General features: G+C 39.8%; 1 protein-coding gene across 1 annotated transcript in view; it reads left to right on the forward strand.

Annotated features, from left to right (window-relative positions):
* The first annotated feature begins 12,071 nt into the window (after positions 1-12,071).
* The window catches only part of PRKX (protein kinase cAMP-dependent X-linked catalytic subunit), a 63,083-nt gene continuing 50,319 nt past the window's right edge, over positions 12,072-24,835 (forward strand). The window contains exon 1 of the mRNA XM_055702418.1: positions 12,072-12,540. Coding sequence (XP_055558393.1) covers positions 12,360-12,540 — 181 coding nt within the window. The 5' untranslated portion in view covers positions 12,072-12,359. The remainder of the gene's footprint in view (positions 12,541-24,835) is intronic.

The following is a 24,835-nucleotide window of genomic DNA, read 5'->3' on the forward strand; positions in this document are numbered from 1 at the left end:
AAGTTTAGATACTGAAAACAACTGATGAACCCAGCTAACTCATCACTAAAGAACTTCATTCTTCCATTAATTTTAGAATCAGATTCCTATCTGCAGTGTAAATCAACCAAAGCTTACAGAAACTACAGGCAGCACAGATTCCTTGACACAAAGGAAAAAGTCATGTGCTACCATAAGTGTATTTATTGCCCATTCCACCTATGGGATTTGAAATGGCCAGAACTCACCAGGAAAGGCATGTTGTGAGCCATGGTATGTTCAAATCAAATGTATCTCTCCAGCAGTTCCTATAGACTGAGCTTCTCCATCCCCAGCAAAATGTAAATCTGCCGTTCCCCACTAGAAGTTCAGAAGGAAGCTGAAAAAGGAGACCCTGTCAATGCTTTCCTTCGAGAGGCTGTCTCCAGAGCTCAGAAATCCTCTGCAGCCCTCCTCCTCGGCAAGGACACCTTAAAGTGCTACCCTGATTCCCACTACCCTACCCACCCTGTATTTCAGTCTGTTTTCAAACAGGAATACTCTTTCTCCTTGGCCTGTATGTCTGCTCTTATTTATAGAATCACAGAATCATAAAATGATAGAATGGTTTGCGTTGGAAGGGTCCTTAAAGATCAGCTACTTCCAACCCCCCTGCCATGGGTAAGGACACCTTCCACTAGACTAGGTTGCTCAAAGCTCCCATGTACTATGCTTTTCTACAGTGAATTTGAGTATCCTTTTTTTAATGGAGAATGTGAAAAAGATGAAGCCATCTCATTTTTGAGTAGTAGCCTTCTCAGCTGTGTAAGTGTCATTGGGAGATATGAACCTTGTTCTGAGCAAGGAGACTGCTTGGCTGTATGATGAAAGGGTGTGTAAAAACAGAGGCAGATAAGAAACCCACAGTATATAAACATGAGAAGAAGAGTTTATAACATGAAAGCAGCAGCACTGATAAAGTGGTTAAGGCAGTAAAGTATCTGAAGAGCAACAGTCACAAAAAAGGAGTAGCCAAACAAAGATCAAAACCTTATCCCCATGCTACAGGACCTACCAAGTAGTTAAATGCAGCCAAAGTTAACAACAGAGTTAACAAAAAAAAAAAAAAAAAAACCAACAACAAAAAAACAACCACCAACATTATTAATATATATATATAGTCAATGTTTTTTAGTAAAATACACATATAACATGCAGCAAAGAGAAAGAAGGAAAATAACTGTTCAAAATGAAAAATGAAAATAATTTTATTAAATTTTAAAAAAAAGCTTTCTGAAATAAGTGCAGAAAGAGCATTACTATGTTTTTTGTCCTCTCCTCCATCCCAAATCCTGTTTTCCCCCTTCTATTTCTAGTTAATTTGTTGCAGACACATGCAGGCACATCTGAGAACAGAACAGCAACAAGAACTAAACTTATATGTGGAAAAAATTTGCGCACAAATATATTGGATAAAATAAATTACAGATACATTATGTAAAATACATATAAAAATTAGTATATAATATTAAGGGTTCACAAATTGAACAAATGTCATACCTTATACCATACCTAAAAGAAAGGTCATTGCTTTATTCTTCTGTATCTATTTATGCATTGCAGTATCAGAGCAAACGGAATGCGGATTCCATAGGATAGCTGTGTCCCCTTCCAAGCATGGCTAGAAGTGGAGAAGCAGGATGTTCAACAGAGCCTGCAGATCCAAGTGCTTGCCTTGTAAAGCCCATCTGAAGCAGCTGGGGACTGTGAAGAGACAATCCATGCCTGAAAACAAAATCTCACAGTTCATTTCAATAGAAAACTGAGAGGTCTCTTGCTTTGTGGTGTGCTGATGAGTGTCAGCTCCATGCCCAGACAGAGAGCCCAGAGACATCAATGGCAAAACTCCTCTTGTTTTCAACATGAGCAGGATTGTCCATCACATTTATAAGGGACAGCAGCAGCTACAATGGGTTATCTACAGTCCCAGTTCTTCAAAACATCTTTTCTACCTGCAGTTTCCTTTACCTGTGAATATACTACAACAGGAAAAAAGCTAGTCAGAGCCAGTGAGAGCTTTCTGCACAAGAGGAATGTCCACATGCATGCAACAAGGCATCCACAGAATTTCAGACACACTTTAACTATTACAAGTATTGCCTATATCAATGCCAAGGAAAACACTTGGTATGCTTAAATGATAATGTTTAGAATTGGATTCCAAGCTACAATAATCAAACTAATTTTTATACAACTTAAAGTTGGCATATATTTCTTATATATCAATACATACATCATAGGAAATTTGAATGAGCATGATACATTTTCAGAAACTTACTAAAATGGAGAAAAGGAAACATCAGAACTAAAGATCCTTTTCCTGTAAGCTGAGGCTCCCAAAAATAATATCTTCTTTTAACAAATAGTACTATCTACTAATTTTGGACATCAGTAACTGCAAGATTCACATTAATTTCCACTAGGTTTGAAGCAGTTTCTAAACAACCATCTTTTAATACTTGAAATGTGTCATTATTAACTAACTACAGCAAACAAACCAACCAAACAACCAACCACCTCCAAGTGTATGCAGATTATACCTGATACAAATCCTCTGTCATCACAGAAATATCCCTGTGCCTATGAGGGGTGGATGAAGAAAAAGAACCATGGCAAAAAGAGATAACATGATGAGAAACTTTCCAAAACACTGAGTATAAGCCTTCATAAGGTGAGTGTGTTAATGATGAGAATAACTTCTCTGCCTCATGATGGACGTGATCTGATTCCTAGATATACTAAGCTCCAAGCTGGCAAAGAATGCTTCCATTTATTTTTAGCTGACTTAGAGCATCTTTTCTTGCAAAATTATTTTTTCCTCTGATTCAAGCCACTGCTTTACTCATTCTCCTTGGACTTGCAGGAAATTGTCTTGATAGTCCAGCAGCTGAATGCAGTTACCTATATCCTGACATGCTATTAGTTTGATTTCTAGCTGTTGGATTTTACATTTAATCAAATAATCCTAATTTCATCTGTATAAAGTTTGTAAAATTACCTCAGACTGAAACGTGGATAACAGAAATGCTGTGCACCAAACCTTGGCCTTCTAAAAGTTCTTATTCTTAACAGAACTTTGAACAAGTGATCTACTCCAGCTGTCCAGAGAAATGATCTGTTGCCTTCCAACAAACACAAAGAGTGGAAACAAGATCAGCTCAAAGGCCAGAGATCAGCTGCCAAGTACAGTAGGGGAATTATGAAATTAGGTATTTTGCAAGATCAATGAACTATTAGTCTACTCATTTGTTGCTAAACTCACCTACATTCATATTATACATTGCCCAGCATTCACTGCATTATATATTTATGTCAACAATTTTGCAGACTTTATAGTACACAAAAGCAACATACAAGGGAAAATCAATTAGTAAATCAAATTAGTAAAAAAAATTGAGAGCACTAAATGAATTCACATGTAAAGCCCTTGATGATAAATGGTCCTATTTCGAGAGTAAAAGTGACCAGCTCTGTAGTACATATGCTTGGACATAATCTAGGGTTTGCACAGATCTATAATGATCACAAATCCATGGGACCTGATGAGATGCATTCAAGGGTCCTGAGGCAGATGAGGTAGCTAAGCCACTATCCATCATATTTGAGAAGTCATGGCAGTCTGGTGAAGTTCCCACTGATTGAAAAAAAGGGAAACATAACCCCCATTTTTATAAAGGGCAAAAAGGAAGACCTACAGAACTACAGGTCAGTCTCACCTCTGTGGCCAGCAAGATCATGGAGATCCTCCTGGAAACTACGCTAAGGCACATGGGAAATAAGGAGGTGATCAGTGACAGCCAACATGGCTTTACTGAGGGCAAATCATGCCTGACAAATCTGGTAGCCTTCTGTGACAGGGTTTCTGTGTTGGTGGATGAGGGAAGAGCAACTGATGTCATCTACCTGGACTTTTGCAAAGCATTTGACACTGCCCTACCTGACATACTCGTCTCTAAACTGGAAAGACAGATTTGACAGATGGACCGCTCAGTGGATAAGAATTGGCTGGATGGTTGCACTCAGAGTTGTGGTCAACAGCTCAACGTCCAAGTGGAGACCAGTGACAAGTGGCATCCCTCAGGGGTCAGTACTGAGACCAGTGCTGTTTAACATCTCTGTCAGCGACATGGAAACTGGGATTGAGTGCACCCTCAGGAATTTTGCTGACAACACCAAGCTGAGCACTGCAGTCAACACACTGGAGGGAAGGGATGCCATCCAGAGGTACATTGACAGGATCGAGAGGGGTGCCCATGTGAACCTCATGAAGTTCAACAAAGCCAAGTGCAAGGTCCTGCATGTAGGTCAGGGAAATCCCAAGCACAAATAAAGGCTGGTTGGAGAATGGATTTAGAGCATCCCTGAGGAGAAAGACTTGAGGGTGTTGGTGGATGAGAAGCTGAACATGGCCCAGCAACATGTGCTTGCAGTCCAGAAAGCCAATCGTATCCTGGGCTGCATCAAAAGAAGTGTGGCCAGCAGATCAAGGGAGGTGATTCTCCCCGTCTACTCTGCTCTTGTGAGACCCCACCTGGAGTGCTGCATCCAGCTCTGGGGCACTCAACATAAGAAGGACATGGAACTATTGGAGTGAGTCCAGAGGAGGCCATGAAGATGATCAGAGGGCTGGAGCATCTCTCTTATGAAGACAGGCTGAGAGAGTTGCAGTTGTTCAGCCTGGAGAAGAGAAGGCTCCAGGGAGACCTTATAGCAGCCTTCCAGTGCCTAAAGGGGGCCTACAAGAAAGCTGGAGAGTGACTTCACAAGGGCATGCAGTAACAGGACAAGGGGTACTGACTTTAAACTGAAAGAGGGTAGACTTAGATTAGATATAAGGAAGAAATTCTTCACTATGAGGGTGGTGAACAGGTTGCCCAGAGAAGTTGTGGATGCCCCATCCCTGGAAGTGTTCAAGGCCAGGTTGGATGGGGCTTTGAGCAACCTGGTCTAGTGGAAGGTGTCCCTGCCCATGGCACAGGGGGGTTGGAACTAGATGATCTTTAAGGTCCCTTCCAACCCAAACCATTCAGTGATTCTACGTTTCCACTAACTTAACTTTTTGAAAAAAACACAATGCTTTTTTTTTTTTTTTTCTGAAGTTCATAGTTAAATGGGCAAGATAAATGGACAAGTTAAATGGGCTGAGTAAAATATATTTCCATTTTGTATTTGAAAATAGATTGATTCTCAGTTTCATTGCTTGAACAGTTTTATGTTTTTTGCTTTATGCTCCCATTCATAAAAACACATAAGTGCATGCACAGCTTTAAGTACACAAAGTACACATGTAAACTCAACCGTGACTAATTGTGACTAATGCCATTGGCTTTAACAGAATCTAGGCACTTGCTTAAAACTAACTGAAATTAACTAGGTGCTTAAATACTTTGCTTAATGAGTCTGCAATGACTCTTATGTACTGAACAGTTCATGAACAGAACTGTAAACAGAAAAATGAATCAGTTCTATCACTTTATATTTATTTGGCAAAAATATATTTGATTTTCAGAATCAAATTAGAAAAAGAGTTCAAAAATCATATATAATTTTTATTTCATACATGAGTAAAAAAATGAATTCTAAGATATCTAAAATCTATTTCTTCATGTTCAGTAGTGATTAAATTGTAAGACTATCAGCAGAAATATCATGAAGGGTTTTCTATGCACTTTAGCTCACATTTCTAAAAGGCTAGTAACTGATAGTAAAAGATAAAAGTATAAATCTTTCATACTTTTTTAATACTTTTTATATATCCAAGGCCAGCTTGGAGTCTTAAAGTGGTAAGTGTGCCATTACAGAATAAATTTACAGAATTGATAGTATTTAAATTAACGAATTACAGAACACCAGATAAAAGATTAAGAAAAGAATATATTACTTCACAGCAGAAGATAACATTTATGGATAATGAAGGCATACTTAATGTTGCTGGATTGAGCTGATAAAGTCCTTTCACAATTCCATTCCATTTTTAAAGATGTAGCTATCATGCATGTAAGCATTTTACTTTAAAAAATAAGTAACAAGACTTGCTTACATTTAGCCATGAATATACATATTTATAAAATATCTTTGCATAGTATTGCCACTGTAATACTGTGAACTGTGGGACCATCTTCATTTTAGAGATAAACTGCAAAGATCTGTGGAATTTGCCAAAACTTGCAGTAAATAAGGGTCAGACTTTGCTTAGCTGATAGTATGCGCTACAGAAGTAAGAGGGAGAATGCCAGCCTCTTGCTTGGAGCTAACCTGGGTTAAATCTAACTGCATTATTTCCTGACAGAACTAGGTACATAGCTCCAGAATACAAGAACTCCTGACAATTTAAATGAGGTGTCCATCTCTTTCTTCTGGTTTTATGGCCAGCCTCAATGCCACCGAAGAAGTGATTTATTCATCCAGAACACCAAATGAAGATCTCCTTAAAGACCGTTCGTGGGAAACACTGACCTCAGCTGCAGCCACATACTTCCACGGAGTATTCAAAACGCTGATTTTTGATTTTGAGGGGCAGTGGGAGGGACAGCAAAAGCCTAAGCAGAAGGAAGTGGTGGATAGGGCTGAACCAGCCTGGTGAAAACACAGCTTGCCTCAGGATTCCTCACAGCTGAGTGACTAGAGCACTGAATGCCCTTAAAACCTTGCGCATGGCAATGATTTGGGGAACTGATCTGGCTAAAAACCCTAATAATTTTATGTTATAAATAAATCCCTGAACGTAATTCCTGAACTGGATCACCAGGGAACTACCTGAATGTCAAATATAAAAGCAATGGTGTGGGTGGGACAGCTGATGTGAGAGATGATGACAGAATTGTGGCAGCTTGGATTTGGATCAGCTTAAGATGAACCACACCTTTCTAAGCCTGAAGCCCACATAAACTGTGACACAGGGAAGACACTGACACTAAATCAATGAAGATACGATGGACACTTAAGCCTGGCATCTTTTAACTTTGATGCCTGTGCCTAAAAGAAGATTTTAGCTGTTTCTTTTTCCTTGTGCAAGTCCTTAGTCTTAGATATGAAGATGCCAACATGAAAGCAAACTGAATTTAGAAAGATGTTGAATTAGAAGATTTATTCTGTTCATGCATTAGATATATGTGCCTTAGAAAAGACATTATATGCAATTTCACTTTAAAAGTCCTTTATTCTACGTATAGGGGAAGAAATGGTTTAGCACAGAAATTTTACATTTATCTAATTTACTGCTTGATGACATAGCTTAGTTCCCTGAGGTTGGTAGCAGCAGATGGGGTTTATAATTCTGTTTGACTACCCTGAATGTTATGAAGTTCACATAATGCATGTCTTGCTACAAAAAACAAAAAAATATTGATAAAGCTCATTCCAATTTAATCATTTGTGGAATTCATTATTTTACAGTAATTTTTGCAGAACCTTGATAAAATTTGTAAAAACATGCCACAGTTACATACCATAAATTGTATAAATACATGTGACTTGTACTATATTTAATTTCTACAACTTTTGCAGCGTTCCACAGAGCAGTGACCCAAACACTCCATCTCATGGGCACAGTAAAAAAAGAGTGTTTGTTAAGTAGGAATGCACAATATGGGAGAATATGTCCTGCAGTTGCCTTTGGTAATTTAAAGAAAAGAGGCTGGAATGAGAATGCCTTTCATGCAATGAAGATTAAAAATGCTGGATATTCCATTTGCTGAGTGACTGCTACAACCAGCATGTTATCCTGGGTATTCAAAATGGGATGTGCTAGTATGAATATACATAACCAATTCTTTGGGGGAAAAGAATGAACAAAAGATGTCTTAGTGCATTGCTGCTCTATGCTGTCTTCCACTTGAAGAAAACATCACCATCTGCTTTTGAAGAGCTTATCCAGCACGCTGGTATTTCCGTGTCTCCTATTAGATAACACAGCATTCCTCCAACATTTTTTTCTAAAAAGGTGGCCACGACTTAATTTTGTGAGGAGAGCAGTTTTGCATATGTGAGATAGGCTTTCAGAATGCTTACCAGAACAAGTTCCTCAGCAAACCTAGGCAAAGCAACATCTTGTTTCTAGATCTCAATCTAGTTTTGGCAGAAGCTAGGCACAAACTTGCTCAGACTGGGCAGAAGTCTAGACACCCTAGTAACAGCATTTCCGTGTTTGAACTGGCTAAGTTGATGCACTTCTGAAGCAAGGCATCCACTCGGCAAAACTCAACAGAATCACAGTTTTGGATATAGGCATCTACATTCTATTCCTGGTGCTTAAAATCTCATTTGGACTCAGCCACTATACACGTAATCATTTAAACACTTCTACAAAAAACCCACATTAAACATAATCATATTAAAATACAAGTGTGATAGTTGTGTTATGAATGTGTAGATACATTTGCATGATGTGATTGTTCATTATACGAACAGTCTTATTTCCATACTATGAAGGACTGACTTCAGATGGGTGGAACAATTTCCCCCTTCCCTTGTCAATGGCTGGGATTTCTTGCATGAAACGGTGCTTGTTTACTTCACAGAACTTGCCTGATCATGAGCTTCTTTAGCAAAACAAAACAAATGAAAAACACATACCAGTACTAATTATCTTTACTAGTTATTCTTCCTCCTCAGAGCAGTCCCACGTTTTTAGGCACTGTACATAATGTGACAAAAAGAGAAGATACAGAGCTATTTATTAGTAATAACCAACATTGAAGGACTCCTCCATTTCCTCCCTACAGGTTTGAACAGGTCTGTAGCAAACTTGTAGTAGTTTTACTATGACAGTGATGGTAAAGATACTCTTTAACAGGATTTGTAAGGAAAATTATACATTTGCAGGGAAGAAAAAGGCACGCTTTCAGGTAGACAAATGCAAACATGCTCAGACCACAGGAGAGACTCTTGTCTGCAGTCATGGAGACATTTAAATGACCAATTCCTTTCTCAGAGAACCAAAAGACCAAGAGTTAGGTGCTTAATTCTATTTCATTTGCATGATATGTGTATCACAATGTCCCCATGAAATGACAGAGAAACTCATAGATAGTCTGGTAGAAAGTTTATAATCCTTTCCATTAGTTTAAAATTGTTAACCAAAGGTTTCCTGGGGGTGGGTGGGTGGGGTGGTGGTGGATAAAAACATGCAAACAAAAAGAAAGGAATGGGAGGTAGGTTATTAATTTAGCGCCCAAAGAATCACTGATCTACAGGTGTGGTGGTATGTGTGGCAAAGTCAAGTTTGGCAGCATCGAGTAACCAAACTGACACCTGGGATGCTTTTGGCCCCTCAGAATTCTGAACTTATAAAGGAATACAAGTACAGTGAAAACTTTTTGCAGCTGAAATGGAAGAAAAACAACACCTAAAATCATGAGTATTGAGAAAACTATTTAAACTACTGTTGTCTCTCTTTTTTTCTTTAATAAAACCTCTTTTAGTAAGGCATTCATTGTCCCTGGAAAGAATCATCTGTAACAGCTGGTACTTTTAAGGGAAAATGAAAAGAGAGGTAAACCTTGTTGTAACTACTTGCAAGGTAAAGGAATGGAAACATACAGCATCAAACTCTGCTTTAAGCTAAAGGAACCTGGCTTTAGACACCTATTGCATGCATGGGGAAAGTGAAAAAGATTAGAACTATGAACTATTGAGGGCAAGAGAAAGGCTAAGATTATTCAAAAAGTACCTATAACCAAATGTTCACATACTAAGTTAGAATAGTGGCAAAAATGAAAGAGAAAAGGAGAACAGGACTGCAGACTTTCCTACAAAGTGAGGCCAAATCAGCCAACAAACTAAGTTTCATATCCACTATGGCAACCCAGTGGCCAGCTCTATTTCCACATGCAGTTATGAAATTATGAGTTTTGATTCTCAATCTTCCTGTCTTTAGAAAGAATGACATTTGTTTTCCCTGAAATACTGCGAATAATATTCAGTATCTGCAAGATAAATTCTAAGTAGGTTATACAGAGGTGGTAAAGCACACTAATAATATGTTAACATTCTAAATATAAACATTGCAATTATATTGCTACAACTAGTGAATGTTTTGGATGCCAGTCTGGCAAGGTAGGAAGCTAACTTTAATCATAAGAAAAGAGACGCTGCATTGAATGGAGTTAATCCTGTGCTTACAAGCCTTGCTGAATCACAGCCTTTTTGGATGTGTGCTGTCATACAGGCCACCAACTGCTGAAGCATGGCAGTAGGAGGTTTTCTTTAAAGAAAGTTTTACGTTCCTAAATGCAAGTAATTTAATCACTAATGAAGTTTGTAGCATAAATACCAGTTGAAAGTAATCAATACCTTCTGTGAAGTATTTTATGTCCTTTATAAAATCTGAACAGTCAATGATTTCTTAGTTTTTATGAGGGGAAAAAAAAAAACTTTTGGGATTCTCCATTGAAAATTATGTTTACAATTAGCTTGTACCTCTTCCTAAAAAACACCTCAATTTGTAATTATTTGCCTAAAAATCAAAGTTATGTTTTTATATACACTGAGATTCCTTCAATGTATGAATGTTACCTTTCGAACTATTAACTTAAAATTTTCTGTTATTGTTAAGAAAGGTTTGTGGCTTTCTCATCTTTTAACCAAACAGGAACTAAATTTACAGCCTGACAGAACATTTCTGATTTGCAGTTTAAGGAATCTTTAAAATATTCCATTCAAGGCACGAATCACAATGATTTTTTTTATACAATGTAGAAAACATAATATAAAAAGGAAATTAAGTAGTAAAGCAAAACAGAAATGCAAAACTTGCATTCCCAAGGGTACACAAATGAAATTAGAAATTTTGTAGCAAAAGTGACATCATCCTCCTTGACTGGTGATTCTTTTCACAGGCTGACAGGAAGCAGAGATGACCTAGCATTTTTCCGAGTTAGTCATAACCCTTCATGTCAACAAGCTAAAAGATAAAAATACATGTTATATACTCTGAGTATCATGACTGTAAATAAGACTATAAGTAACTCTTAAAATTCAGGAAAGATGTACATAAATGTGTAATTCTTATATATAATTTTTTATTACTGTATTTATACTAACTTTTTGTCTACATATGCATAATAATTTCTCATTATTGTTGAACCTACTCCACAATGGAACCAGTAGGCCTTATATTCCCATGTTTTCACAAAAAGGAGGTGCAAGATGCCACGCGTGTAACTTAATTCACACATCAGCTTTACAGATACCCTGTTTGCTGGAGCAGAGGGTAGGAGCTGCGAGCAGCGTAAAACAGGGCCAGAAGAACGCATGGAAAAAATTAGGATTTCCTTCCCCATTTTGACAGGACGCTTCTTAGTGACTTGGCTCACGCACCATTTTCCCCGTCTTTCAGCATAATTGTCAACAGTCTCTTGGCCGCCGTGGAAGGAGCTATATTCGGTACTCGGCCGCTGCCGCAGTAGGTGCCCTCTCAGCGCTGCTGGGTGCAGCTCTGTGCACCCACCGGCCAGCCCCAGGCACCGAAATAACATTTTGCAGGCTCGACCCGAGAACACGGAGGGGCTGTGGCCGTTGCAATATCCACACCTACTTGAAAACAGGGAGTAAAATAACTGGTGAGAAACGTTTTGCAACGTGCGGGCGAGGGACGCTCGCTAACCCTGCAGCAGCCGATTGCTGAAACAGGCGTGCGGCCGGCCGGACGCTCCGCAGAGCTGTCGGTGTGAAGCCAGGTGGGCCAGGAGGCCGTCATCGCCAACTTTCCGTGCGGAGCGGACGGGACCTGTCCCCGTCCCCCGGCAGCCACGGCACCGAGGGAGCGCGGGGGCAGGCGCGGCAGCCGGCAGCTCCCCCCCGCCCCGTTCCCCCCGCAGCCGCGCCGCCTCTCGGGCCGGGCGCGGGGAAGGACGAGCAAAGGGCACCGGCGCTACCAGAACCCCCCGGGCTGCGCCCGCGGCGGGGGGCGAGCTCCGCGCTCCCGCCGTGCGGCGGGGCCGCGCCTTCCCCCGCCCAGCCCGCCAGCCCTCTGCGGGACCGTGCCGCAGCGGCAGGCAGGCAGACCCCGCCCCTCCGCCCCGCGTGTGGCGCCGCGCGGCTCGGCACGGCTCGGCACGGCGCGGCGCGGCTGGGCTCGCCCTCGCCATTGTCTGCCTGCGCGGCGCGGCCGTGCCTGCTGCGAGTGGCGGGAGGCGCGGCGGCCGGCCGCGATGCTGAAGGGTTCCGCGCCCCCTCAGAGGCGGCAGCGGGAACGGGATCCAGCCCCCGGGAGCAGCCACCCCGCCTGCTGAAGACTGAAACTTTGCGTCCCCGCCGTTCCCTCTCTTCCCCCTTCCCCTCGCCGGTCCGGCTCGCCCTTCTCCATGTGCTGAGCGGCTGCGGGGCGCCCGCTCGGCCCCATGGACGCCTTCAGCGCCGCCAAGGCCAAAATGGGGGCGAAGAGCGGCGGCGAGGCGGCGGCGGGGCTAGCCGCGCCTCAGCCCGCCGCGCTGGCCCCCAGCCCCGCCGGTGCCGGCGAGCCCGCCGCGCCCGAGCCCGCCGCCTACAAGCTGGAGGACCTGGAGACCCTGGCCACCGTGGGTGAGTGCGGAAGGGGCGAGGCGGCGGGACCGGGGAGGAACAAAGGAGCTGCCCAGGTGACTGCCTGCGGCCGTGCCCGGCGGGAGGAGGTAGTCAGCAGCCGGCTGCCTCCGTCCCTTCCCGGCGCCCTCCTTTTTGGGCGCCTCCGCTGCTTTCTTACCCCTGCCGCGCCCCAGAGCCGCGGCCGCTCGGGCGCTGTGGGCCCGTTCGGAGGCAGCAGGGTTGACCGGCGGCCGTTTAACAGGCGGCAGGTGCCGTTGGGGGCGATTCCGCTCCCCGCTCCCCGACACAGAGGGAACGGCGGCGCTGGGGAGGGGGCTGGCGGGCGGCCTCCGCGGCCGCTGGGCGCCGCAGGGCTGCCTGTGGTGGCGGTAGGCGGCTGAGGAGACGCGCCGCAGCCTTCGCGTAGCTGGGGAGCCGAGCTGTGAGCCGGGGGAGCTGCCGGCATTGTCTGTCCCCGGTGCGGAGCGAGGGCGAGCCCCCGCTGCTGCCGGTGTCGGCGGCCCCGGCTGCGAGATCGCGGCTTTGATCTGCAGCTGAACGAACCTGTAGCCGCGTTTGGCCCGTCTGTGAGACGGGGGCAGCCGCTGGCTGAAGCCGAAAGACCTTTTGGTGTAAAACCTGATGTGTCTGGTTTAACTTCATTTACCTGCATCATGATAGAAGATTCATCATTTAAATGTAGTTGTCGGGCCAGTGAAGAGATCAAACAGGTTAACTGACTACAGCCAAGTACGTTTCAAAATGCCAGCACGCCGTTGCCCTGAATGTAGATGCAAAGATGCTTTGCGTGTGTAGAATTTTTGGTAGAAGGCAAGGTTGTGTCTCACACCTACCACGCTTATTAAAAACTGCCTGTAGTCAGTGGCATTGCAGACTAAATGCATGTATTTAATGAATTGGCATTTCAGACGTCAGTGGTCATGTTCGTTGTGTTCATATCCACCGTATCTGTCTGCGCATTGTATTTGAGCTTACATACATATAGTTACATATATTTCTGCACCTGGTTTGAAGGCTTGTACCTTCAACTATACAGAAATTTTATTCTTTTTTTCTTTATAGGACAGTGAAATAATTTTGGATAGTTTTATTCCAGTAAGTGCTGTAAGTCTTAATTGCCCTTAAGCTTTCCATAGCCAAAAGGGTGCGATTTCAACCCTTTTCTTAGTGAAGTGATAGTTTTAATATGTCTTTAAAAATCGAGTTGGAAAGGCCTGAGAATGTTGTGTCTGGTGAAGACCATGTTATCTTCTCTTGAATTGTGTTGCTTTTTGAGATGATTTTTCCATTTTGAAATACGAACAGGCATTTCATTGAGAAATTGAGATTAATACAAGACTGCTTTAAAGGTTTGTGATGCTTTTTTTCCTCACCAGAAGTGGTTGATCTTTTTTGTTACGTCATGATTAGTTGCTGTGGATACAGTGGACACAGAGGATTATGACTTAAAGTGAAGCGCAGGCTGCAGAAAAATAGTAGTTTTTAAAGAAGTCATATAGTCATGGAAATGTTCCTGAGGCCAATGAAGAAATGTGGAAATGATCGATAGCCAATTTCAAATAGCGTATCTTTTTTAGAGTGTTCTTTAATGTGCTGTTTAGAGGTTAAGCAAGAGGAAAGTTCTTCAAGGCAGAAAGAGAGACTTAAAGTGGGGCTGCTTGATATGAAGACACAGAGAAGGGAATAAAATGTAAAAGGAGCAGACAGCTGCCTATCAGGGCACTGACAGAATACTCAAAGAACAGTCTCCCTTCTCTGTCTTCCCCAGCTTGATATTTTTTCCCCCATTTCTTCTTTTCTCAACTAGCTCTGAGAAGATGACCGTTCTTTGCATCTCTTAGCAGCTGTGGCGTTGGTTGTTTTATAGGGAGAAGGAGGACAAAATGCAAAACTTCAAGGGTATAAAAATGTGCACAGATAAATAGATAAGGCCTTATTAAAGAAACTGAGCTGACTTACTGTAAGTTGGTTTTAAAATAAATGTGTGACATGCCTGTGCACCTCAGCAGAAGGCTGTGGGGAGGGAGAAGATCTAGCTCCTGACCAGGAAGCAGTACAGGGGCCTCAAAGTGATACTGAAACTGAGCACACTTGATGCCTGCCTCTGAGTGGCAGAGTTCATAAAAGATGCAGTGCTCTGCACTAATGTCTGTAGTGCTGCTGCGATCTGAGCTGGCAACGCTTGAGGTTGGGCTGCTCTGTGCGCACCCACTAACATGCTACGTAGCGTTCCTGAGTTAAATGGGCTGCAAGTTAAATCAGTGTAGAATACTGCAGAATAATATGTAGATGTGCAGTTTAGCTTGATAAAACTCATCTATGCTTGGCTTAAACCTTTTTTAATTAAGTTGGTTAAGTACAGTTTAGGTTTCTATCACATGTGCTGAAAGAGTAAATCTAAAATATTTTTATTAGCAGTGGTTTAAGTCAATACTGCCCTGTCCTCCATTTTGATCTCCCTGCACAAATAGATGAGATTAATGTACTGTCATCAATTTCAGTACAGCAAGTTAGGGTTGCATGCAGTTTGATTGCTGTCAAAGAATAAGAATGTCATAAGAATAGCCATTTTTTTCCCTGCTGATGTTCTGGAAAGCTATGTGCTCTATTTGGCATACTTGGAGATGTTTGTGGGGGGGGATGGGGATACCCAGAAATTGCAGGACAGGAAGCTCTGCTGTCTTCTCTACTAGAATGTTGTTGCTTATAAACACCCAGGCTTAGAAGCACTATGTCCTTGAAAACTATCAACTTGGGAAAGTAGCAAAATAAGGAGGAACTCCATGCACTTACAGCTGTTTATGTCTAATATTTACGGTAACAAAATGACGTTGGTGTCTGTAAGATTGTGGTTATCCCTGACTTTAGGCACCTTCTCTTGAAGGATGAAGTAAAGTTCATATAAAAATTAAAAAAAAAATAATAAATGGAAGCAGTACCTGCTTTGACTATAACAACTACTCTTTTAAATAACCTTCACAGTCTAAGAGGATTAAAATCCGTTAACCTGACCACCATAATGCAGGCTGGTTTGCATGTGTTCTCTGATTTCTGTTGGATACTGTGCCTGGTTTAGCAAAGAACTTATCATGAGGGAAGAAGAGCAAAAGGGAGGAACAGCTTAGCATGATGGTTGGGAGGACATTTATCTCCCTCAAACATCCCATGACTCAACCTTTGTTTTCATTTTTGTGGGCCCTTTGGTAAAAGGCATTGGGAGCACAGACTAGAGTGTAGATATGCTTTTGGGGAAAGTGCCCTACTATTTAGTTGATAAAGTGAAGTTGCTGGGTTTGAGAGAGCACAGTAATGGGGTACATACTGATTTCTGGCACTAGGAGAGGTTGAACAGGAAGAATATTTGAGGGTGCTTCCTCAGAGGGTGAAGATGTGGCTTTGCATCTTTGAGATGTATGGTTTTTTAAACATTCCTCTTACATGAAAGGTGAGTGCTCTTGCTCTGGAGCTGTTGAAGGTGCCTGGTTGTCCAATTCTGGTTTTGAATTGATTTTCCCTTTCAAAGGATGCCGAAATACGAGTATTTGCTCAGCATACTCAGAAACTGCTGCACAGACCAGGCTGAAATATTCTGTGAATCTCGGTTGAGTTTACATACTCGGCTGTGCCAAGATTGAGGTAGTTCTGTGCCACACAGAAGCGAGAATTTATATGCCACGACTACTATGTTCATTGAAACCTAACTGCTGAAAGTTCATGGTCCACCAATGCTTATCTGAACCCATATCAAACTTTTTGTAGGTCTGGTCCATGGAAGAGAGAGACTATGAACACTAGCGGCATATTTTCTGAATCATACATGGTTTTGATGAGCATTTAACAAGAGCGACTTTCCAGTAGTCAGACAGGCTGCAGTCAGACACCTGACATATATCCTGTAACAGAGATATTAAATCTTTAATTATGCCATAATAACATAGTAATTTAGGTATACTAGAATAGTAAGTACAAGAAAACCAGAAGGTATTTCTTCACTTTTGGGTAGGTGAAGTTGGGAGAACAAATTTAATGTTCCTAAATTAAATATATGATCATAGGGAAGGGGGAAGGAAGAGAACTCCAGGAGGAGAAAGATGACAAACTTATTCTTGTCTTCTCTCCTGTGAGATGTTTCTTGCCCATTTTTCAAAGTGCAATGAATTCCATAGCAGGCTTTATAAATTTAAATGGAGTTTTGTAAATCTATTCAATTGATTGACATATTTTAATAATATTTTCATGCTAAAAGATTCTTTTCAAACAACTGTTCCCATGAAGTGCTTTATACTAAATAAATGCAGAATAAAAAATTGGGCAAACCAGTATTTTAATTTTTATGAGCATGGGAAAAGTTTAAGAAGTACATGGGAAAAATGAGGTGCAACATATTTTTAAATACTTAATTTCACACACAAATGTGCTAGCCAGATATATTTCTAATGGCATTATATCAGCAGGACTGTAGGTACAGAACTGTAGTACAATGCTCTAAGAAGGAATCTGCTCTTGTATAGGACCTTACAGTACTATTTTTCCTGTGTATATTCTTAAGTAAAAAATTCTTCACCAGAATAGCTAAGTTGTTCTTTACTAATAAGCCATGCTGCTGTTTCTTTGTTGGTTTTTTTTTGTTTGGTTGTGGTTTTTTTTTCTTCCTCATGGGGCTCAAATTAGTTTTGTTTCTTGCCAAGTGCTGTCTTTGGTTTCACTACTGAGGTCCTCACTTACTTTAAATATTGTATTCTAAGGGATGTGTGAGCATTGTTTTCCTGTTTTGTCACCTTTCCTTGATACTGAAGTGATAAGTAGTAATCCATGATTTTACTTGGCCATGTTCTTAAATACCACAAGTTTTGAAAGAAAACATGGTCTGAATGTTGTGACTGTGATGGTGACCTGAATTCACCATTACATTTATACATCTTTGAGACTTTAGGCATAAAGCTAAATGACTTGATTTTTTTTTTTCACTCTGTGTTTCTTGCTTCATTTTCCCCTCCCACAAGATCATACTTGTCCCAAAATAAATCCTTAGTATTGTTATAGCTGATGTTCTAGAGAGAAAATGACCAGGTGTGACTCAACTTTCTTCTCTTGCTTTTCCTGTTATCCGCTGCTGAGGTGAATTTTGGTAGCATAATGTTTATTGTGGAGCAGGCAGCAACAGATCCTTTCCTATGAGGTTCTTGTTCTCATTAGGCTGGAAAAAGATGGATTGAAACAAATATTCTCTTTTATCTTCCAGAAAGGTCAAAAAAGTGAGAGTATATGGAAGAAGTTTTAACATGTGAAAATTGAAAGTTCACATTTCTGCTTTTCTGTCTTCAGTGTTTAAAGTCAGTGTTGAGGTAAATGGCCGGTGTTTGCCTGTAACTTGTTTCTTTTGCCTTAATCTTGGATATTGAGCTGATTGCAGAAAAAAAATGCAGTATTCTTTCTCTGATGTTATGAACTTGACAGTATGTTACGGAGTGAGTTTTGACACTCAAATATACTTCTTGAGGATAAACAATTTAAGTCCTATAAATAGCCCAGAGATGCCCGAAAGCGCCTGTTGCAATGCAAATAATCAAATAATCTGGAACACAACTAGTGCTGATATTTCAGAAATAAGAAGCATGCAAAACTTCTCTCCCACAAAATCAAAAGCACCTAACACCACACCTTCCCACAGCCAAGTTGATACTTACAAAAAACTGATCTTCCAGGTGAAGATACTGTTGAAAAATTCTTCCACCAAGTGTTTTGTGTCAGCCAAACTGAAAAAGTTAGAAAACCTGAAAAGGAATAGAGATTTGAGTTGGGTGTTTGTTTTTTTTTTTCATTCCCCTTCTTCAAAGGGAAGAAATAAGAACTTAAAATACTCGTGGTTGACAGCATGTAGGCTCTTAGGGCTTGACTCATCTTTTCTGTGTTTAGGTTCCTGAGTTTGCATGTCTGGACTGTTTGCAGTGGACAGGGAGAGCAGTCTTTTGAAGATGGATGTTTTGATATTTTGGCTGTTAAATCATGAAAATGTAGGGAGACATTTAAAGTGCATTTATTCCTAGTTTGGTCCACTTTAAAGGTGATACGCAATATGCGTATCTTAGAAGAAGGAAAAGGGCAGTGGAATTTATGTGTCATTTTTGTTTGTTGTGAGAGGTACATGTGTATACAGCAACTAAGAGTGAGATTTTGTGAAGTAAAGATGGGAACTTCACGTTTACCTTGCAAGGGCTTGTCTGAGCCTAAGCTATTGGTAACCAAATTAATTTAGGTTAAACAATAAAATTCCCTTGCTGTTGATACTTCTCAGCATCAACATCTTCAGTATTAGCTTGTACAACTCGGGAGTAGTTTAACATGATGTCTTTACTAGGGAAAGCATCCTCCCGTTTCTGCACAGTGTTAGAGTTTTTTTGGCAGCCTCAAAGATGTTGTTAAGTAAAATTTTGCAGAGTACTGTGTGTTAATGTGCACCTGGGATATTCAGGTGATCAGGAAGCACAGTTCTCAAAATTAGACTGTTTCTGTTTTCCCACAGGAAGACTTATCTTTCAAATGAATGAACAAATGTGTCCTTTTTTTTAAAAAAAAAAAAAGTTGGGGGGGATGTATATGGTACAACATTGTTTTAACCACTGTTTCCACTTCCTATTAGAGCAGTGGTTCAGTTTTTACTTGAAATTTATGTTCCATAATGACGATGGTGACGATTATTATTCTTTAATATAGAAGGGGGATCAGAGATTTTTGCCTTAGTACAGACTCTTCTTTTCTATAGAGACTATAAATTTAGAGTGCTAAGGAAATTCATCTGGGAGACAGGTGAGTAAATTTTGAAAGTAGTTAACAAAACACATTATATTTGGAAAATGGGTGGAATGTTACAGAATGAGAAAAATACTCAAAAAACGCTTATGTCAGTCTTGTTACTGTATTTCTGTGCATAATTGTAGTCTTGCTTTGTTAATTTTGGTAAAAGAAATGTTCAAATTTTTGCCCCTTTTATTATATTTACCATTTTATTTTGTTTAAATAATATATTTCAAGAATATTGAAATAATTTCAGTTGTGCTAGTAAGACTGTAAGTTGGCAAATTAGACTTCTTTCTTGAGGAGTTTCAGAGGCTGCTGTTAGAAAAGTTGTTACTTCTAGAAGCAGTGCTTTGTTTTCTTCTAAAGGTTGAGAGGTGTAGGGTGTAAAACAGTGTTTCTGTGACCAGTTTTTTTCTTGAACCATTGATACTCTTAAAAAAAATATAAATCCTGAGAATAATACAGATTTATCATTTTGTAAAGCTTTGAACTTGAAGAAAACATCTTGTTCTACTCTGAAGAGCATTCTGAAAATGCTACAATAGTGATCTCATTATGAGAATTAACTTAAGCTTTTAGTTTTGCACAGTTTAAGGGCTACAGTCTTATTGAAATCTAACTTTTGTGGTTTTACAATTCAATTTAAGCAACTTAACTGTTCTATGTAACTAAGTAAGCTCTCACTGAAAGGCCAAAGATGACTGTAGCAGGGAAAATAGTGTTGAAACTGTAAGTTCTAGCATACTAGAAGTATTCAGAATGTGCTCTTCTAGACATGTGTTGTAGAACAGACAATTACAGTTTTCCTTTTTAGACATACCTAAACTAGATTTAAACAGTTCTCACGTCCTTTCAATACAACTGCTAGTTTTATTGCTAAAGTGCTTATGCTTTTGGGTTAATAGAATAAACTTGCCTGAGCTGCTGTGTAATGATCATGCTGAAGGATTTGTATTAGTATCTATACCTATTTTAAGGTAGTTTGAGAATGTTTGCGTTGCAGAATTGCTCTTCAAATGTGTGAATACTCAAATTTTCTTTTGGTGAATTCTGACAGCTGTCCTATCCAGTCTTACATTGTGGTGATCTACGGCATTTGTCATGAAAACTTACCACTCAGCTGCCTTTTCATCCCTGTCCCAGCTTGGAACAGTTGGTAACTGGTCTATTAATTGATTGACAGTAACTTTTGTGTAAATGTGTTGTCATTTTTTTTCCAGTGAATCAATTGGTCTGCTTCACCTCAGACAAATGGCTAGTGTGTGTGTTTTCTTTCTTTCTTTATAATTGAAACATTAAACTTAATAAAGGAAGCACCGTTTCTATGTGACTAAACTGCATGGTATAACATATTTTCTGTATAATACCAATAGCAATGTAATGTTAGACTTGTCTGTTGGGTTGATCTGGTCAGTGGAACAAACCATTTCCAAAGTCTTGCTTTGATCCTCAACTTTCTTAGTCTATTGAGGCAGCAGGGAAGTCCAACTCAATTTGACCTACATTATATTAAGTAAATCTGAACTGTACCCTTCAGACAATTTGAATACTTTGTGAAGTATCTGGATTTCTAGTCTTGTGACTGTTTGTTGGGGAGTGTTTATTTAAAACCAAAGTAAAAGTAGATTGGTTACATGGTTTTATTTGGTTTGCAATGTGTTTCATAGCCCTTATGTGAACAGGTTATGGTATCTAAAACAGACTTAATTTTTATGTAAAATCATCTTTGTTCTTGTTGCTTTTCTGGATATTCAGTTTGAATATCACCTACAGCTTTCTCTATGGGATTATAATTTTTATATATTTATGCATATATATTTAAATTTATATAAACTCATAAAACAAGTTCTGCAATTCTACAGCTTGATGCAGGAAGAGTGAGAATATGGAAGAGTCTTTGCTCATTTTTTGTCAGCATATATAGGACTTCTTGATTGGCTATTTATTGCACTTAGATCTTTGTTTCTGCAAATGACTCATACAGTATTTACAGTATGTAGCAAATTTTTACTTTTTTTATTTTTTCTCTACCTAGGATATTTTTTTACTTCCTTAAAGGATTGATTCTGAGCTAATTTCTCATGAAAGTTCACGTCTGGTATTTGTTAATTTGATTCTGCCATGCAATTTGCAAGAATTCAGGTGTAATGATTATATTTTGTATTTATTGGAATACTCAAGGCAGAGGAGCTATATAATATAAACTGCTATTAGCAGTTTTAACCTGTGACTTAGCTGTGCATTTGTTTTTCTTATGTACACTTGGCATTGTCTTATGCATACTTTTAAAAAGCACTGAAGTTATCAATGCATACAGTATTCGGCCTGGAAAATGTGACTAAATTCTGACATTGTCTAATATGAAAGGGTAGCATGTGGAAAACCTGCCAGAGGTTTGGCTTTTATTTTTTTCCCCACATGATTCTTACAAAGGAGATAATGGTCTGTTACCAAAATCATGTAAAGTGACTATTTATGGTGCCCGCTATGCGGTATTTTCCATGAGTTTCGGTATGGTTCTTCATTCAAATGTGGTTTCTTACACAGCATTCGTGGCATTTGCTGAAGTGTTGTTCTGTTTGTATTGAGGAATATGGGGACTCTGAGCAATCTGAAATATTTATGGTAATGACACTGCCATTATTGTTGAAGGTGCACAGAGCTGTCTGGGTTAAAGCAAAATATCTAGTTAGTACTGGGGTTTATGCCTCTTGGGTATTGTTCCAGTCAGTAAATTAAATGCTCCAAAATTGTTTAGGTAGATGTTAAGAGAGCTATTGCTTCATAGACTCTTAAAAAACAGGCTAAACTGGGTGTAAGATTTTTACTTTGCTGATCTACTAATTAGGATGCACTGTAATAGCTACATGGATGGCGAATATAAAAAATAAGAGGCTGGGAGCTGCCTGTGTCTATGTGAAACTTCTGGGTGCTATAATAGCAGACTCTTCTAGCTGCCTGCCCCAAAACTGATGACAGACTCCTAGCCTCAGACCTCTTCCTCCCCCAGCTTGGTATTGGCTTCTTACAGCTCTTTGGGTGCAGGAGATGATAGCCTGTACGGTTTTAATTTGCATGGCCTGCTAAAAATAACTTCAGAGTATGCCTTGTAAAATTTTAGTTTGTTTTCAGGATTACTGGGTAACTCCTTTCCTGTCTCTAGAGAATGAACTATGAGGACAGCTGCTGGTCAGTCTGTTTCTAAATTGGGATTCTTGTCCCTTGTTTCATCAAAATGTTTTAGGTTGCATGTTGGCATGCTGAATTTGTGTTCTGAGGCCACCAAACTCTCCCTGACTTTTGTGACTTTCAAAGGCCCGTGAAGACTTCTGCAGTATGTCTTTATTTAACCCACCCAGTTGTCGCACTCAGAAGTAGTGGATATAGAAGTTATACTGAATCAACAACATTGTTCTTTGTCCTTTTTAGTGGCTGACATAGTTCAATCCACATAAAATATATCCAAGTTAGCAACCATAGATGTAGAAATTGCTCATTCATTAATATCTTTGGAAATAATACCATTTGGAATAGAAATTAAAAAATATTTCTAAAAGTTTCCCAGTATTGCAACTTAATTCAGCTTATTCTGTTTAAAAGCTTTCTGCATCTTTTACAGTGAGTAGCAATGATTCCTTGCATCTATTCATGGAAAATTTTCCTTGAATAAAGTTGGTTTCATTACTTTTTTTTTTTATTTTCCCCTGCTAGAAAAGGCAGCTGGGAAGAAGCTGTAAGAAAGACAATGTGTCCTACAATACAGAACCATTAGAAGGAAAACAAAAGTATTGAGAAGAGATTGGGAAAAAATCTGAAAAAAAGAACTAACACCAAAGTTAATATAAAATATTTTAAAAGACATGGAAATATAGTTCTTTGGGGGAGGGGAGGGAAGGTGGTGTGTTGTTTTTGTTTTAAGTTAGTTTTTTGGATTTCACTTCTATACATTTCATCCTTCATCAGCTGAGAAGCAGAAACTAGTTGGGGCACATCCATTCTTGATGCAGTAAAGCTTATGAAAGCTATCCTTTTTAACTGTTTTAGAACAAATGGTAGTTTATTTTATTAATGTCTAAGTGAAGAGAGTTTCTGGAATTCTCTCAGCTCTTTATCTGCGACACTTGACTTAGTGTAAGCTAAAAGATTTATTTTGTTGGCAGCAGAGATGATTTTTTGCTGCCTTTGTTGTTAGGCCTGCATTTTTTCAGTGCTCTTACTGCACTGTTGGTTGTGGGTTAGGCAGAGTACAGCCTTGTTGTCTTGGTTTGAGGGACTTCTGGAAAAACAATGCTCTGGAAGTCTGTGATAGGACAGTTTGAGTGGGCCATGCATTTTGTGAAGTAACAGTATTTGACATCTGAAATCTAACAGATATTTGGGAATTATGCCTTTCCTTCCACCACCACCACCACCACCCACCCCAACAAAAAAAAAAAATAATTGTGCATGATTTAATTTTGTGAGCAGAAGTTAAGCATAAGATGTAGCTAGAGTGTAATTGCATAAATATTCAACCTATTTGATATCAGAGGCAGATTGAGAAATAGAATCTCAAAATCCTGTTTAGCAAATATTTTTAATATTTTTTTAACATGATGTATGAATTGTACTATACTGCAGCTGGTGTTACTTGTCAGTGACTTCTTGATCTGTTGAGATGAGGTTGCAATACATGCTAGGAGTAAATAGAGAAGCAACATTGTGTACTGGGAAATGCAGGAGACAGCTGGCTTTATGTCTAATTAGCCAGTCCCTCTTGTTTTTTTCTGATGCATCTGCAGGTAAACCCATATAACTTAAAACTAAAGCAGGAGTTGGTTGCATAGTTACTGATTTCATAGCTTAGAGTCTGCCAGTTTTACATTGCTTTTCAGAGTTTCCTAGGAGTGTACTTTCGTGATAAAAGCCTGCAATATAAATAGTTTTGTCTTTGAATCTTGATCTTAAATGTTTAATTGCAAGTGAAATTCTTTGACACTGTGTATTTGCAGACAAGGGTTCACACTGCTGTGTTAATTTTAAATATTCTTTTTGAGTTTTACTGACTTTTTGCATGGTGGCTATTTGTATTTTAATAAAGAAGGTTCTTAGTGAAATGGCGACCGCCAAAGTGGATAAATAGTCAGAGAAGGCTGGCAGACGGTAACAGAGATGAATGCACAGGTGAGGCTATATCTTTGGTTCAGAATGTTGGAATTCCTACTAAAAAATGATGCTGGAAAAACAGAGTAGGATAAGGGGACTTAACGCTCTTTTGAGACACTCTTCTGCTTTGTATAGGTAGGTTTGTGATTTGTATTTCCTTGATACTACTTCTTTTCAGAGCAAAACAAATAGAGCAGAGTGTATGTCTAGCTAGGAACTTGGTTGGATATTCTAAATGATGACGTGTAAAGAAACAAATGTTACTAGTGCTTGGTTTGGTAGGTTTATCTGAACTTGTCAGTGTTGCTAGCTAATACTGAGTTTGCAATGTCAGCAACTTTATGTGGAA

Source organism: Falco cherrug, chromosome 2 (assembly GCF_023634085.1).
Source record: "Falco cherrug isolate bFalChe1 chromosome 2, bFalChe1.pri, whole genome shotgun sequence".
In the NCBI taxonomy this organism is placed as follows: Eukaryota; Metazoa; Chordata; class Aves; order Falconiformes; family Falconidae; genus Falco; species Falco cherrug.